This window comes from Haematobia irritans, chromosome 3, assembly GCF_050003625.1.
Source record: "Haematobia irritans isolate KBUSLIRL chromosome 3, ASM5000362v1, whole genome shotgun sequence".
Lineage (NCBI taxonomy): Eukaryota > Metazoa > Arthropoda > Insecta > Diptera > Muscidae > Haematobia > Haematobia irritans.
Window position 1 is genome coordinate 222,149,692 of NC_134399.1, and position 19,045 is coordinate 222,168,736.

Here is a 19,045-nt window from a genome sequence, read left to right on the forward strand (position 1 = left end):
AAAATATTTTTAACTTCTTTCAAGGAGGCGATTTTTTAATTCCGAATCTCTGATACTTCTTTAAACTAAATATAGTTTTATATGCAGTTATCACGAATTTATGAAAAGGGTTTCATGTCTTAATTTCAAGGAAAAATCACGGTTGACACTCGAGCCAAAAATAATCGACCAAAATTTGGAGAAAATTTTACCAAATTTTACTACCAAACAAAAAAGTTATATTTTATATTATATTTTGTCAACATTTTATTTTTATAAAAAAGTTTTTCAAAATTGCATTTTTATAGAAAATAGTCAAAATTTTATTTCTATAGAAAATTTTGTCAAAATTTTATTTCCAAAGAAATTTTATTATTTTTGGTCACACATCTTTAAAATCTGCGCCTCTCCATTAAATTAAGGGTACCTTTTCTAAATCAAACAAAAAACATTATGGATATATAAAAATATTTTTTTTTTTAATTCACTCAAAGAAGGTTTATGTGGATCAAAATAGTTTTAACTTCTTTCAAGGAGGCGGTTTTTAATTCCGAGTTCTCTGATACTTCTATAAACCAAATATAGTTTTATATGCAGTTATCACGAATTTAAGAAAAGGGTTTCATGTCTTAAATTCAAGGAAACATCACGGTTGACACTCGAGCCAAAAATAATCTACCAAAATTTGGAGAAAATTTTACCAAATTTTACTACCAAACAAAAAAAGTTATATTTTATATTATATTTTGTCAACATTTTATTTTTATAAAAAAGTTTTTCAACATTTCATTTTTATAGAAAATAGTCAAAATTTTATTTCTATAGAAAATTTTGTCAAAATTTTATTTCCAAAGAAAATGTTGTCAAATGTTATTTCTATAAAAAATTTTGTCAAAATTTTATTTCTATAGACATTTTTGTCAAAATAATATTTTTATAGAAAATTTTTAAAAGTAATAGTTCTATAGAAAATTATGTAAAAACTTTATTTCTATAGAAAATTTTGTCAAATGTTATTTCTATAAAAAATTTGTCAAAATTATATTTCTATAAAAAATTTTGTCAACATTTTATTTCTATAGAAAATTTTGTCAAAATTATATTTCTAAATGTTGACAAAATTTTATTTCTATAGAAAATTTTGTCAAAATTTTATTTCTATAGAAAATTTTGTCAAAATTTTATTTCAATAAGAAATTTTGTCAACATTTTATTTGTATAAAAATTTTGTCAAAAATTTAGTTCTATAGAAAAAATTGTCGAAAATTTTATTTATTTGTGAAGTACCTCTTAGTTGGGAATATTTTCAAAGTCTTCAAAACTTCAAGAATTCTACCAATCTACCAAACAGTAAAAAATGTACCATTTTTGGTAGAATTCTACTAACTGTGACGACCGTGGTCCAAAGATTTCTTTATCGTCATACAAATTTTAAGTTGGGCTTATTTGTGGTAAAATTTAAACATTTTAAGAAATTCTGAACTATTTAATAAATATGTATGCTTCATTTGTGTATAATTTTGTTCTCCTCTTTAGATCATTTAACTAACGTACACAAAAAAATAGTAATTAAATTCAAAGGTCGGCGGTCTCGACTATATTACCCACTGCTCCGAACAGTTTTGAGCATAAACAAGTATATACGGTCGTAAGTTCGGCCAGGCCGAATCTTACACGCAAAGAAAAAAACCGTTTGGAAAACGTATACCGAAAACGTTTTTCTTTTGTTAGAGTTTTTTGAATTGCTTCGAAAATTTTAAACTTTTATCACCAAAAAAATTCGTTTGTTACAAAATTTTTATTTTTTCAATAAAAAAAGTTATTTTTGAAACAACAACACAGTCCATTTCGTTTATATCAAACACTGTTCTTTTCTGAATTTAGGTCTTTAATAAGACACGTTTTACAGTTCAAAATTTAATATACTACAATGTAATGTTGAACATTTTTTCGGAATCTTCCGAACATATCTGGTATATATGTAAAAAAAAACAAAAAAAAAACAACTTTGTCAGAAGCAGGGATCGAACCCACGACCCTTGGCATGCAAATCGGACGTAGTAACCACTGCTCCACGGTGCCAAACTAAACGTTTATCACAAAAAGTATATACTTTTCTTCCAAATTCAACGAAAAGCAAATGAGAAACGAACTTTGTTTGTCTAAAATTTCGTTTGGGAGGAAAGAATTATTTTTTTGCGTGTATGTACCCTCCCCCATGGATTGCGTAGAAACTTCTTCGAAATACTGTCATCCACAAATTTCAACTCAATCGGATGAAATTTGCTCCTCCAAGAGGCTCCAAAACCAAATCTCGGGATCGGTTTATATGGGGGCTATAAATGATTATGGACTGATATGGACTACTTTTGGCATAGTTGTTAAATGTCATATACTACCACCACGTACCAAATTTCAACAAGATCGGATGAATTTTGCTTCTCCAAAAGGCACCGGAGGTCAAATCTGGCGATCGGTTTATATGAGAGCTATATATAATTATGGACTGATAGGAACCAATTCCTGCATGGTTGTTGGATACCATATACTAACATCACGTACCAAATTTCAACTGAATGGGAAGAATTTTGCTCTTCCAAGATGCTCCAGAGGTCAAATCTTGGGGCCTATATATAATTATGGACCGATATCGACCAATTTTTGCATGGGTGTTTGAGGCCATATATTAACATCACGTATCAAATTTCAACTGAATCAGATGAATTTTGGTCTTCCAAGAGGCTCCGGAGGTCAAATCTGGTGATCGGTTTATATGGGGGCTATATATAATTATGGACCGATATGGACCAATTTTTGCATGGTTGTTACATACCATATACAAACACCATGTACCAAATTTCAGCCGGAACGGATGCAATTTGCTTCTCTTAGAGGCTCCGCAAGCCAAATCGGGGGATCGGTTTATATGGGGGTTATATATAATTATAGACCAATGTGGACCAATTTTTACATGGTTGTTAGAGACCATATACTAACACCATGTACCAAATTTCAGCCGGATCGGATGAAATTTGCTTCTCTTAGAGGCCTCGCAAGCCAAATTTGGGGGTCCGTTTATATGGGGGCTATACGTAAAAGTGGACCGATATGGCCCATTTGCAATACCATCCGACCTACATCAATAACAACTACCTGTGCCAAGTTTCAAGTCGATAGCTTGTTTCGTTCGGAAGTTAGCGTGATTTCAACAGACGGACGGACGGACATGCTCAGCTCGACTCAGAATTTCACCACGACCCAGAATATATATACTTTATGGGGTCTTAGATCAATATTTCGATGTATTTTAAACGGAATGACAAAGTTAATATACCCCCCATCCTATGGTGGAGGGTATAAAAACTGATGATACATCTGCATAGTGGTAGATATATGAATTTTGGACCAGCCTTATTCACTTCATTGCCTGAGTTGAAGAAGTACCTTAATATACTTTTGACCCCAGAACGGCTTATAGTGTATGTTATAATAATCGAAATTTTACTTTTCGAATTTGCTGAATGGGTTTTAGTTTTATAATTTCTGCCATGTAAATCGTAACAATTACTGTATTTTATAATGAAACCTATTCAGAAAAATAACCTTCAATCGCGTGGGTGCCCAAAGTGATAATGAAAAAAATAAACACTAATATATGGGAAAAATAAACATAACGTTAATGGTTGATAGGTCCATCGTCGTCCCCATTTAATTAAATACAAATTATATGAACATGTCATAAAAATTACAATTCAACGACTTACAATTTAAAGCGTCCACAAAAAAAAAAAACAAAAACGAAAATTCCAAGAACAGGTTATCTATTATTCTACTATCACTAGGCTGACATTTTGAGATGGGAATAAATAGAAAATTAACTTCACATCCGGATTTAGTGGGGGAAAAAGTGATATCATAAGATCCATAGTTCAATACTTGCTGTCAAACTGTTGTTTACTATTATTTCACATTCAATAGCATTATGATTGCTTGAGGATTGGGGAGCAAATAGAAGAAGAATTGAAATCTGAATGAATCAAAGCATTTACTATGGCGTTAAAATTGAACCTAAAAGTTCAATAGCCAGCAGCTGCCGGCATTTCTATTTTTCTTTCTTTGATGAAAGTGGTAATAATGGAACATTCTAGGTATCATGTGGAAAACTAAACCAGTTTTCTTGGGTACCACCATCAATCTGGTTCTCTGTCTTTAAGCGATTTGAACATTGGATCGAAGTCAATCACTGCATTTTATCATTTTCTCAAAGAATACAAAGATCAAATAATAATGATATCTACTGGTGACAAACTTGATGTTTAATTCTAAGGACTGTTGTGGGAACAATAAACACTTTAAACACGCAGAGAAACAACGTTGTTCGTTTGTTCATTTTTTTAAAAAGATCAAACTTGTATCGACAATTTTTGTTTGCTTCCCAGCATATTTTTTAATGAAAAACTTAAATTTTGTTGTTTCAAATAGGTTAAAAACAGATTAAGAATTAATAAAATGGTAAAAATTATTTAAATTTTGCAAAAAAAAAATGCTAAATCCTTTCTAGAAAAATTGCGAATTTTTGAAAATATTTGGTGTCAACGTTCCAGACAAGCTTTATACTCGTAAAGAACATCTCAATCACAATATGTGAATTCATAATTGGTTCACTTTTTGTTGAGAATATATTTTGCGGACAAACTACTTGAGCAAGATCAAATCTGGAGATGAATTGAACACAATCACTTTGAGTAAAATGGTACCTAAATTAAAATATTCTTCAACCTATAATTATGAAAGGTATAAAAAAAGAGTGGTAAAAACCCCACAAAATCTTGTCCTCACACTGGTAAATATAAAACAAAAATAATGAACATTCGCTATGTCTCCCCCCAAATACCCAGACAGCCCTTAACAATTAGAAAGTAGAGCCTCATGTATACATTTCCAAGTAATATTTTTGATTAAATTACAACAATCTACGAAACGAGAATATCAGTAATTGGGTAAACAATTACCCAGAATTGGGTATGTCAACGTAAATACTTCCATGTCATCACAGCGACATTACAAATAAATTTCTGTCAAAAAAAGTCATTCACAGACTACGACATAATGTGGAGATGTAAAGATGCAGCAGTTATGTACAATGTTATTGTTATGTTTGGTGTCTGCTGCTGATGAGATGACAAAAGTTATGATTTTTGTGGTATTTTTTATATGTCTTTAGTTGATGTGATTTACAGCGTTCCATTTGATTATAGTGGAAAGAACAGATTGTTGTATCTTATTCCTTGTTCAATGATCAAGAGACTGTGGTAAGAGGAGTTAAGAAAACAGACGTTATTCACCCACTCTGTATATCTCCCTAAACTTGAATTGTCATGAAAAAAACTGTAATCCAACGGTATTGCAATAACAAAGTCCCCCGCATGAATTTGTATGCACAAGTATTCGCTCTCTCTCTCTACGCTTAGGAAATTTGCAACTTTAACAAATGGAGGATTTTTCACAAATACACGCATCACTATGCCTCTTTATAAATAAGCAAATCAAACAAAGTGGGAGAGAATTACATACACTACTCTCAATTAATATTACTCAACGAGAGACAGAGAACAGATAACACATAAATAAGATATTGTACATCGATCTAATTGCCCCCAGAAGTGTTACGAAGAATGAGGGTACTTCGTACTACACACTATTGTTTAATGTATGTTCGATCCTTAAACAATTCCATTCAATAAACGTTTAGTGTCAATTTTAAACACCCTATTATCGCTTAAATCGAATGCAAAAATAACAACAACACAAACAAACAAGACGAAGACGTGTAGAAATAAGAGCATCTACACAATGAAAACAACCAACTACAGAAAACAACAACAACAAAGGCTTCGACTAAAGAAAAGGGCAAGTGAAAAATTATCACTCCACCTCCACCACTGATACTGTCGCCGCCGTCACCACATCCAACTGGTATGGGAGAGAACAAGTGTGTTTGTAATATGCATTGTTTGATTGAATGTGAGTACGTGCGTATATTGTTTTGAATATACGCTGATGGTGTCGTGTGTGTATGATGATGGATTGTATATATCATCGACGATCGGCTATTAACGAGGGACATATGCGTAGTTGGGAAATTTATAGATTTTGTTTGTTAAACACGATTTCAATTGATATTGGTGGGTCAATTGAAGACTTCCCGGACAGATGCATAATTAGCTTAGGTCAGGTATAGTGGCAAACCGATATTTCAAGCAATTTCAAATTGCTGTTATACTCAACGAACAATAAGACAAACTCAACAATATGAAGAAAAGAAAAAATAAACTAAAAGCAATTTCATATCGCTATCTTACTAGGGCGACAGCCCTTGTCCATTGTTATACCACAGTGATGGTTGTTATTTTTTTGTCCCTGTTTAGCACAATTTTTTAACACTTGAAACTCTTAAAGAGAGATCAAATGGTGCCGAATAATCGTATCAATTTATCTGACAATATTGATTTAATTATTCAACCGCTATAACTGAAACTATAATGTAATGTAAACTCAATCCTCACGCTCATATAAAAAGGGTACCGAAATTGAATTTTTATACCATATAATTAACTTCGCCGCGGGAAATTATTGTGTCATAAATTATTTATAATACATTTTTAGAAAAAAATGTTGGGCAGATTAAATATGAAATTCTCCAAAAATCTCCATTACCTGGTAGTAAAATTTTACCCCCATATTCATAAAAGTATAATTCCATCGATAAAATGTCAGTAAATTATTATGAATATGGGCATTAAACTTTTTATTACAGTTTTATCTACACACAATCGAGATTTTATATGCGAAGTATTATAGATTTTAGATTACTTGGTACACATAAAACTATTGCACGTTTTTTGCGAAATTAATCCGAATAATAACAAGAATATAAGAATAACGCACTAATATGACACTCCTTTATCAAATGCGACCACGTGTCTTTGTTTATAGATCAGATGCAGTATAAAGCTGTCATACGTGTATTTAAAATTACAAAAATAACGGGTAGCTCATAGTTGCTTGACTTCAAACAGGTGTCCCTATATTAGGATAGAGGGCGGTAATGGATTAAATATTTGTTCGGAGCTAAACGGTTTTTGGTCTCAGCCTGATCCAACCTACCTCGCTCGTCATTTCATCTATATCAGCATGAGATATTGTATTTATAAATACTACTCCCAATTCGAACATATGTTCGTGCGTTAGTTGTATTCTTCGTAATGTAATGGACAATATTTAAATCTTCACAATAAAAACAAGTTTCTGTAGACTTTTTTGCTACTCCAGACTCTCTTTTCTCCCTCATGTCTACAGATTCGTTAATGATTACTGCCACTCAACTCTATGGCATACAGAGCTATCTACATGGGGGATACATTGCGTTCGAATTTATGGGGAGTTCAAAACCAACCACCTATGTCAGTGTACTCCATGCATAGCATAGGACAAAAGAACAATGCAACGAACCGACAATAAACCAAAACAAAACAAAATAAACAAGATCAGCTGTAATAAAGGAAACGAAAGGAAAGAATAACTCAACCAACCACATAGAGATATCGAGTCACAGACACAAGCTTCGAATGCAACAAATGTGTAATGTGGTGGTTTCTTAAGCACAAAGGCCGAATTAACTCTCATGCGACGGTTTTGTAACGGAAGGGAGAGTAATGGGGATAGTTTCTTGTTTTGAATAGCGGGAGAGTGTTATTGAATAAAAGAGGGGAAAGAGTATTAATATGATGGAAGTTTAAAGACCAACAACATCACACACATACATACATACCTACACTCTTACGCATGAAAATGCGAACGTACGCACGTTGGCACATGAAAAATACGACTTTATTAATGCAGCAGCTCTAATCTAATGAGAAAATTTCAAAAACCAACAACAAAACTATAAGAATTTATTTCATAGTCCATTCAGTCAACCCGTATAATCACATTAATAGAATGTTTCTCATTTATTTATTGCTCTGTCAATATTGGGGGTGTTCATAATGGAGTGGCAACGAAAATTTTTATTCGGTTCCATAGATAGTAGAATTAAAAAAAAAAATGTATTTATTCTGAGTCAAAGACAGGGCTTTTTAAAATAAAAAATATTGCAACGATTTAAATATAATAAAAACATTTATTTACATAATTTTATAAATAAAGATACAAATTTTATTATGAAAATTAATAAAATGTATTTTAAAATAAATTATTATGTTATGTGCACTTTATTATGACGCTCACTGTATATCGGTTTACATTGCTTTATATTAAACCTATTGCAGTCATATCTCCTAACATTCCTTATTGAGGAAATTATACTAATGCAAGCGAAAAATTGTTCTTAAGAAGCAGAAAAATGAGGTAAACTATGTAATAATTTCTCCTATTTATAAAAATATACAGTTGTGTGGAAAATAATAAGCATTAATCGTTTTTGTGTTTAATAATTCATATAAAATGAAAGATTTTTTGATAAAAGAAATTTGGTGTAGACGAAATTAAGAAATGCGGTTAAAATTTGTGTTTCTCTCCCTTTTGTTTTCATAACAAAACATTTTCTTTGCAAAATGGGCGATTTCTGCTGTGAAAAATAATAAGGACAGTTTTGCGTTTTGGTAAAAAAACAAGTATATACGGCCGTAAGTTCGGCCAGGCCGAATCTTATGTACCCCATGGATTCCGTAGAAACTTCTACGAATGACAGTCATCCACAATCGAATTACTTGCGTTGTGATAATACTTACCGATGGCAAGGTATCATAAAACTTCTTAACATCGTTTTCTAAATTGTGAGTTAGTCCATACGTGGTATATATTAGACAAAAAAGGTATGTATAGGTAAGTCTACAAATAATTACGAATCGATATGGATTTTTGCACGGTACGTAGAGAGCCAGAATTTAAATATGGGGGTCGCTTATATGGGGGCTATATACAATTATGAATTTGATATGGACCAATTTTTGTGTGATTGGGGATCGATTTATCTGAGGGCTATATATAACTATAGACCGATATAGACCTAGTTAGGCATGGTTATTAACGGCCATAAACTAGCACAATGTACCAAATTTCAACTGACTCGGATGAAATTTGCTTCTCCAAGAGTCTCCAAACCCAAATCTGGGGATCGGTTTATATGGGGGGCTATATATGATTATGGACTGATATGGTCCACTTTTGGCATGGATGTTAAATATCATATACTAACAACACGTACCAAATTTCAACCGAATCGGATGAATTTTGCTCTTCCAAGGGGCTCCGGAGGTCAATTCTGGGGATCGGTTTATATGGGGGCTATATATAATTATGGACCTATTTCGACCAATTTTTGCATGAGTGTTTGAGGCCATATATTAACACCACGTACCAAATTTCAACTGAATCAGATAAATTTTGGTCTTCCAAGAGACTACGGAGGTCAAATATGGGGATCGGTTTATATGGGGGCTATATATAATCATGGACCGATGTGGACCAATTTTTGCATGGTTGTTAGAGATCATATGCTAACACCATGTATCAGATTTCAGCCCGATTGGATGAAATTTGCTTCTCTTAGAGGCTCCGCAAGCCAAATCTGGGGATCGGTTTATATGGGGGCTATATATAGTTATGGACCGACGTCGACCAATTTTTGCATAGTTGTTGGAGACCATATACTTACACCATGTACCAAATTTCTGCCGGATCGGATGAAATTTGCTACTCTTAGAGGTTGCGGAGCCTCAAATCTGGGGATCGATTTATATGGGGGCTATATATAATTATGGACCGATGTGGACCAATTTTTGAATGGTTGTTAGAGACTCTATACTAACACCATGTACCAAAATTTCAACCGGAAATTTGCTTCTCTTAGAGGTTTTCTTCTGATAGATGTGTCCTCTATGTAAGAAGACCTATCCATTAAGAATTCAATCCCAAATATACTTTGAAGTCGGTCCAAAACGGTGGTGGCAGCATCATGTTATGGGGGTCATTTTGGTATTATGGTGTGGGTTCTATCTACCGTATACAGAATATAATGAAATTAGTTAATTAACATACACAGGTATTTTGTAAAATACAATGCTACCGTGTGCCGAAGAAAATATACCACTCAAATGGATCTTCCAACAGGATAATGACCCAAAACATACAGCAAGGTACACTAAGAAGTGGTTCCAGGACAATAAAATCAATGTGTTAGAATTAGCGGTACAGTCCCCAGAATTGAACCCTATAGAAAATTTGTGCAACGAAGTTAAACGCCCAATCAGGGGAAAGTGTACATCAATTTGCGATGAGCTCTGGAATCTAATAAAGGATGCGTGGAACCATACACCTATATTTTCGTCAAAATTTGGTCGATTTAATGCTAATAAGTACTAATGTAAGACTACGGCTTTATGGAACAATATTCAGTATATATTTCTATAATTTTACTTAATTTGATAATAGGTTTAAACTTTCATGAAGTGTCCTTATTTTTTTCACACGTAAATCATGTCATTTTATAACAAATCACAAAAATATCGAATTACTCGTACAATAGTAACAAAAATTTTGATTCTAATATTGTCTCTACCTTTTAAGAAAAAAAAAATCATTTAAACAACAAAGAATTTTCGATTTTTTGTTCGGTTTTTAATGTTATCTAAATGTTGGTAGGCACTGCCCCTATAATTTCTCACATAACTGTATATATTCTATTACACTCAAATGTCCTAGTTATCCTAAAAAGTTATCATTCTCAGTTTTATAAAAATTATAATTTTGGCTGGATTTTTACGACATTTTCTTTTAATTTATATTTAGGATTTGTTTTGACAAAATTCATATGCATATGTTGTTTACAAAGATAATTTTGTGCTCATAAATAAAGAATAACAATATCCCAACCGGCGATAAAAACAGGCCATACTTATTCGTCTACCTAAGAATTGTTGTGTATTCTGTTTATAAAATTTATATTTTAACAAAACATGCACACATCTACAAAAATTTTCCAACTGGGTAAAAAAACCAACAAGTTTTTTGTTTTCATTCTGAGAGAGAATTCAAAAAATCTAGCTCTATGGTTGAACGTTCGAATGTCTATAAGCGATAAAGATATACATAGTGTTCTCCAACTCCAGCAAGGCAATAATAACAAAACAACTTCAATTACTACATTACATCTCTGGTTGAAAAGAGAGAGAGAGAATAATCGTGTAAAGCAGTCAACACAATCTGTTGCTGAATTCAAAATTGGGTGTTATTGGGTGTTCGTATGAATGAAAACAACCTGCAAAACTCTAAGAAACCTCAGTATCTACCTAACTCTCTCTCTCGATACGCATACACAGATGGGTGTTGGTGTAATGCGAGTACACAAGAGTACAAAGAGAAAGTGATGAGCATTAAAAATAAATCTCTTGGATTCTGTTGAGAATACGAACGACTGACTATCCATTGGATGTACATTGCTCTAAGATATACAGTCATTTAGTATTGAGTTAAACCCGGAGGTGATCGTATCGATTCGAAGATTTGTTGGAATAGAAAATGGAATGATGACGGAGTCTAATCATCAGTGAAATAATATCGGTAGTACGTTTCGTTGCCTTAATCGAAAATAAAAAAATTAAAGATAACAAATTTTTAGATATCCATGAGAAAAAAAAATGTCTTAAATTAAATGGAATTAAAAAAGTGTTAATTAACAAAAATTCCCAAAGTGCATTTAAAGAGAAAGCTTAATTATAAAAAACCATCATTAAAAAAAAGCAAAGAAGTTACGTTACGCTTACGGGCGTTAATTGTTCGTTTATTCGAAGCAAAACAAAAGGCAAAATTAATTATTTTTAACAATAAAAAAGTGAAAGAAAATACAACAACAAAAACATGTAAAATAAATGAAGTTTTGGTTCCTAAGTCTTGACCACTAAGTTTATAGTTATCCACTAACCAAAGATATACCATTAAAATATTAAAGTTTGTCACAATTTCATAATATCGTTTCAAACACACACATACACACGACACCATACACTCTCGCTAACACATATACACACACCTACACCAAAAACAAAAATGATCCGTCCTAAGCCATTATTATCATATTCACCACAAACAACTAAAACCAGAAGAATCAAAACGGCAGCAGTAGCAGCACCAAGAAATACATCAACAATGTGGGTCATTGTCCAGTTTTGTTTGATTTTCCTACAAATCTTGGCGGCGACAATTCCCCCCGTTTACTGTGATAAAGATTTTACATCGAATGCAGCCCCATCGGCCATAAGTGATGAAAGCAATGCCATCAAAAGCTCCATTGCCACCTCTGTCATAAATAGCAACAACGATAAGCTACTACATCGAGTAGCGCGTTTAACCAAAGTTGATTATGCATTAATCAACGATGAAATATCCAACAATAGTAGCCACAATTCAGGCAATTCTTATCCCTATAATTCAGCCGCTTATCTAGCTTCAAATGGTTTACGCACTCCCCTCAAACCGCAAAAGTTCTATACAAAAGAGGAGAGGTTTTCCGGAGCGGGATCCGGTTCAAAGGGGAAAAATGCCAATATGGTTACTTTGAATCTAGTCACCGAACCGAGAAAAGATATTTGCAATGGTCATTGTCAGTGTGAAAAGAAGAATGCATTTACCACTGTCACATGCGATTTTCAAAAGAATCCAAGGGTAAGTTTGAATGAACTCTATTACACTGCTAGTATATAGTTTGATATATTTTTATTCGTGGGTTCCATATGCAATTATAGGAAAGATATTCTGGACTCAAAATATAGCCAATTTAACTTTATTTTAATTTATGGCCATTATTGTGTTTTAGTTAAAATTTATCCAATTGTGGAAATCTCAAAAATTTGATTACAATTTAATTTCGTACGAAGTAGTTCTTTTCTCCATATATGAGTTTACTTTTTTTACTGCAACAAAAATACAAAGCTCCAAAAATGTGATAATCATGGCAATATTCTTCAGTAGTTTATGGCTCCAATTCTTCACCGTCCACGCAATGCTATTTAGATATTTACAACAACACACTTGTGTATAGTAGCCACCATTGTAAAATCCCTGAAAGTGAAAATATAACCCAATTGAAAACGAAGCACAATCCCAACAAGAAGTTGGAGTTTATTTTCACAATGCAAATGGGACCAATAGTAAAATAAACTTACTCCTCAAAAACCATAAACATTTGGAGTTGTTATTTTCCACATAACTATGGGGTCCTGGCTCATTTAGGTTTTGGTGCTAATTTTCATGGGACCATATTATTCATTTATTTATTTCTTACGTGCTTTAATTTCATATCAATAATACTTAAGATTTTATTTTGTACATATATATTAAACTTTGGGGTTTTATTTCCTTAAGGCGGGGTAGTATTTCATTAGGGTGTTATTTCCTGGGGCCTATTATTTCAATGTAAAATGAAAAATAGGAACTCAAATAAGAACCTTAATTTTAACCAGTTCCACCAAATAACGCCCCACTGAAATAAGGCCTCAGGAAAGATAATCAGATACAACTGAGCCCAAGAGTGTACAGGAAAGAGGAAGAAAAATTTCTTACACGCTCCATTTTCATATCAATAAATTTTTCCTAATACTTACGGGGGTATAATAAGTTTGTCATTCCGTTTGTAACACATCGAAATATCGATTTCCGAATATATAAGGTATATATATTCTTGATCAGGGAGAAATTCTAAGACGATATAACGATGTCCGTCTGTCTATCTGTTGTAATCACGCTACAGTATTCAATAACGAAGCAATCGTGCTGAAATTTTGCACAAATTCGTCTTTTGTCTGCAGGCTGGTCAAGTTCGAAGATGGGCTATATCGGTCCAGGTTTTGATATAGACCCCATATAAACCGACCTCCCGATTTGGGGTCTTGGGCTTATAGAAATCGTAGTTTTTATCCAATTTGCCTGAAATTTGAAATCTAGAGGTATTTTATGACCACAAATACGTGTGCCAAAAATTGTGAGTATCGGTCCATGTTTTGGTATAGCCCCCATAAGAACGATCTCCCGATTTAACTCCTTGGGTTTCTAGAAACCGTAGTTTTTATCTGATTTGCCTGAAATTGTAAATATTCTGGTATTTTAGGCTCGTAAAAACCTGTGTCGAATTAAGCTTTTATCGGTCCATTTTGTAATGCCTCTATATAGACCGACTTCACTTCTTGAGGGTGTAGAAGGCGCACTGATCATGAAAATTGAAAAATTTCCAGATTTTACTTCTACAGATTTAAGATTTCAAATCAAGACGTTATTTATAATTTTCTTGCACACTTACAAGAGATGTTAATGATTCCTCTAAAACTCAAACAAAAATGGTTCTTATAAATCCAGAATCTGATATAGTCCTCATAGGTGAAATCTTTAAATTTATCTTCGGGAAGAGTCCTCAAGTTCTCAAGCCCTCCTGAAATATCAAAGGAAACCCTAATATTTGGTTCATGGTGGTGGGTATTTAAGATTCGGCCCGGCCGAACTTAATGCTGTATATACTTGTTATTTTATAGAACTGTTGAGTGTGATATATCACTCATTTTTAGGTTTTATGTCCCTATGAAATACAATCATATTCTTTAATTTTCTCTTTGGGCTGATATTTACGGTTGCCACTGAAGCCAAACATAATCTAGAAAAATTTGAAGAAAATTTTAACATAAAAACATCTCATTTTGCAAAATTTTATTTCTATAAAAAAATTTGTCAAAATTTTATTTCTATCGAAAATTTTGTCAAAATTTTATTTCTATAAAAAAATTTGTCAAAATTTTATATCTATAGAAATTTTTATCAAAATTTTATTTTTCTATAGAAAATTTTGCTAAATTTTATTTCTATAAAAAAAAATTGTCAAAATTTTATTTCTATAGAAAATTTTGTCAACATTTTATTTCTATAGAAAATTTTGTGAAAATTTTAATATTTTAGAACTTTTATAAAACTGTCCTTCGTTTTGTTGACCTATTGTTCTAATTTATTTTATTATTATTTCGGCTTGAGGTCCTTTTAATAAAAAATCCTTTTTACGATTTTTGATTACTTGTTAACTTTATTCTCCAATATTTCGACTAACATCGTTAGTCTTCGGCGGGGATATTAAAGTATTTTTAGGAAATATAAAACTTTTATTTCTATAGAAAATTTTGTCAAAATTTTGTTTCCTTAGAAATTTTATAAAAATTTTATTTCTATAGAAAATGTTCTCAAAATTTTATTTCTATAGAAAATTTTCTCAAAATTTTACTTCAATAAAAATTTTGTCAAAATTTTATTTCCATTAAAAATATCGTCAAAATTTTATTTCTATAGAACAGTTTGTCAAAATTTTATTTCTATAAAAATTTTGTCAAAATTTAATTTCTGTAGAAAATTTTGCCAAAAGTTTATTTCTATAGAAATTTTTGTCAAAATTTTATTTCTATAGAAAATTTTGTCAAAATTGTATTTCTTTAAACATTTTATAAAAATTTTATCAAAATTTTATTTTTCTATAGAAAATTTTGCTAAATTTTATAAAAAAAATTGTCAAAATTTTATTTCTATAGAAAATTTTGTCAACATTTTATTTCTATAGAAAATTTTGTCAAAATTTTAATATTTTAGAACTTTTAAAAATTCTAATTTTTCTATTGAAAATTTTGTCAAAATTTTGTTTCCTTAGAAATTTTATAAAAATTTTATTTCTATAAAAATTTTGTCAACATTTTATTTCTATACAAATTTTGTCAAAATTTTATTGCTATAGAAAATTCTGTCAAAATTTTATTTCTATAGAAAATTTTGTCAAAATTTTATTTCTATAGAAAATTTTGTCAAAATTTTATTTCTATAGAAAATTTTGTCAAAATTTTATTTCTTTAAATATTTTATAAAAATTTTATTTCTATGAAAATTTATCAAAAATTTATATTTATAGAAAATTTTGTCAAAATTTCCTATAGAAATTTTTGTCAAAATTTTATTTCTATAGAAAATTTTGTCAAACTTTTATTTCTTTAGAAATTTAAAAAAAAAAAATTTTCTATAGAAAATTTTATAAAAATTTTATTTCTATAGAACATTTTATCAAAATTTTATTTGTATAGAAGATTTTGTCACTTTGAGGTTTCATTTCATTCTGTAAAAAGATCGTATACTGTTTAGTTCAATAATCCAAAACTTCGTAGGGAATTAAAAAAATATTTCATCATTTAAGATCGAACACAAATATAATTTTATAAATTGGTTATATTTCCAATATCAATGGAAAAGGCAAATCCTATATAAATCATATGACCTGAAAATGTCATTCATGAGACTATACATGAAACTGTTGTTTGCTGTTTTCCCATAAGGCTACAGTTTTCCATCTCATTTCTCATAAAGAGCTTGTAATAAAGACCATAATTATAATGAAGATCTATCGTCCCACGCACCCAAAGAAACAAAAATCAAAACTTAACTAAGGTGAGGAAAGATGAATATAAACTACTCATAGACAGCTAAAAAGATATTGTATGAAGATGAATAGATTTTTTTATTGAAAGTGTCACAATGCCGTAAGCGAATAGAAAACTAAAAATACAACTCCAAATGAAGAGGAAAAACCATAAGTTACAATAGCATTGTTCTAGAAAATGGGGAAAACGTGTAAGAGCCTAACATAAATTACCACAATTATTAAATTATTTATTTGGCAAAGTGGAACTACAAACAACTATTGTTAAAAACTTGGAAGTTAATAAATTTTCTCTCTATAGTTTTTCATCAACACTCCATTATCAATATCATATAGACATTCATATTTCTTTTAGAAATTGAATTCATATCTGTTTCTTATTTTTGCTATCTACTCACATCTGGGTTATTTCTTTGGAATTTTTGATGAAATTTTGAAATTTCAATTTGATGGAATGATTGTTGTTTGCATTTGATGCGTTATGCATTCCTTCTGGTGGCGTAATTTTGATATTCTAGAGTTGTGTGTCTATTTATGCTCTAGACGCCAACACATTGCTTTGTATGTTGGGCGTCGAATTCCCAGAAGTATTTAAAAATCATAAGAAGGAAATGTCTCCATAATATGTCAGTCACTTGATTTCAAAATATTTGTGAGGCAAAGGAAATGTGGTAGTTTTTCATATGGTTTGAGGTTTTTGAAAGAGTTGGTATTATCATGTGTTACTATGAATCATAAGATAAATATTTTATTAATTATTATTTATATTGGATGCCGAAAAAGTCTTTTTCTATTACCAATCAAGCTTCAAATAATTTTTTTTATTTATTGATCAAAAAATGAAGAATTTGATTAACCAACTTTTGCAATTTTTCTGCTATATATATTAGTCAATCAGCGTAAAACATTTGGTGATTTCTCTGCAAAATTTCCACAGGCTTTTGAAGTTTGTAATTCCGGTCATATGACCAACGAGGTCCTTGGTCATTCAGCTAAACATAGTAGAGGGCAGAACTAATTCATGAGAGAGAAGTACCAGTCCGTAATGGACCGAATAGTCTAAGTGAGTAAAATAATGGCTGGCACCAATTTTAACCTAAGGATGCATGAGGTCTAGCATTGTCCCGATGGAGGTCGAAGTCCTTTCTGTTTATCAGTTGTGGTCTTTTTATAGAATGGTGATTGGTATAAATAAATTTGTAACACATCGAAAAATCGATTTCCGATATATACTGTTTTATTTATCAGGGAGAAATTCTAAGACGTATTGCAGAGTCGGTCTGTCTGTTATAATCACGCCACAGCCTTCAAGAAAAGCACAACCAAAGTAGCGTCCTGAAATTTGACACTGATTCATTTTTTGTTCAGGCTCGAAGATGTACTATATCGGTCTAGGTTTTAATATTGGCCCCATATAAACCTACCTGTCGAAAATTTTAAATTTTACTTCTATAACAAATGTTGTCCAGATTTTATATCGGTCTAGGTTTTGGTATTGCCTCCATATAAACCTATTCCTCCATTTGCGGTTTCGATCTTTTAGAAATCGTACTTGATATTTGAGTTGCCAGAAATTGGAAATCAAGCAGTTTTTCAGAGCTATACATACGTGTGCCGAATAAGGTGTGTATCGGTCCATGTCCGTCGATATGTTTAGACTTCTTGGCCTTCTAGAAACCGTAATTTTTCTCCGATTTTCATGAAATTGGAAATCTAGAGTTTTTTAGCAACAAAAATAGGTGCGCCGAATGTGGTGCGTATGGTATAGCCCTCCCCCCAAAAAACCGATCGTCCGTTCTGACATCATGGACTTCTGGAAAGCTACAGGCATTGCACACCAACAAAGAACCGTGTCGGATTTAGTTTTTAGCAGCCCATTTTTGTTTTGGTAAAGCCCTCAAAAATAAAAATAACATATCCCGATTTTCCATCTCATACTCATTCGAATAATTGAGGAAAAATCTACAGAATTTAGATTTCAAATCAAGGCGTTATATCATTATTTTCTTTCACCCTTACACGAGATGTCTTCAATATCATGGGTTGTTGACGATCGATCTGTAAGGGTAGCTCATAATAGATGATTGCTTTCGAATCCCACCAAATCACCATGGTGAGCTTCACAATTTTACAACATGATTGTTGTATTTGATCCACTTTTCACCTCCTGTTACTATTCGCTTCCCAAATGGTTCATTTTCAGCCTGATACAAATGCAGGTAGGGTTTATGTCCAAATTATTCTACATATTATTACCATTTTTATACGAGCTTACCGGACAAGAAGATGAATGGATTTGTTTAAAGAACCTTTAAATGTTACCTTTCCAACACCATACGGTATGGCACTGAAGTTAAAAGACTCCAACGGTATCTATTGACAAAATGCGAAAATAACTTTTGCGACTATCCAATATTATATTTAGATCTGAAAAAGTTTTTTTTTTCAGGGTACCCAGGAAAGACTCTCACACAAATCAACTTTGACTAAATGTTTATATACTCATGTAATGTTTAGACGATTATTGTTTATACGATCAATATTACTAAATATTAT

General features: G+C 31.5%; 2 protein-coding genes across 2 annotated transcripts in view; one reads left to right on the top strand and one right to left on the bottom strand.

Annotated features, from left to right (window-relative positions):
• hiw (MYC binding protein highwire) overlaps nt 1-19,045 on the bottom strand; it is a 153,735-nt gene that overhangs the window by 16,778 nt on the left and 117,912 nt on the right. The gene's annotated exons all lie outside the window — the stretch shown is intronic.
• be (ben) overlaps nt 11,367-19,045 on the top strand; it is a 55,528-nt gene continuing 47,849 nt past the window's right edge. The window contains exon 1 of the mRNA XM_075303122.1: nt 11,367-12,702. Within this exon, the coding sequence (XP_075159237.1) occupies nt 12,088-12,702 (615 nt within the window). The 5' untranslated portion in view covers nt 11,367-12,087. The remainder of the gene's footprint in view (nt 12,703-19,045) is intronic.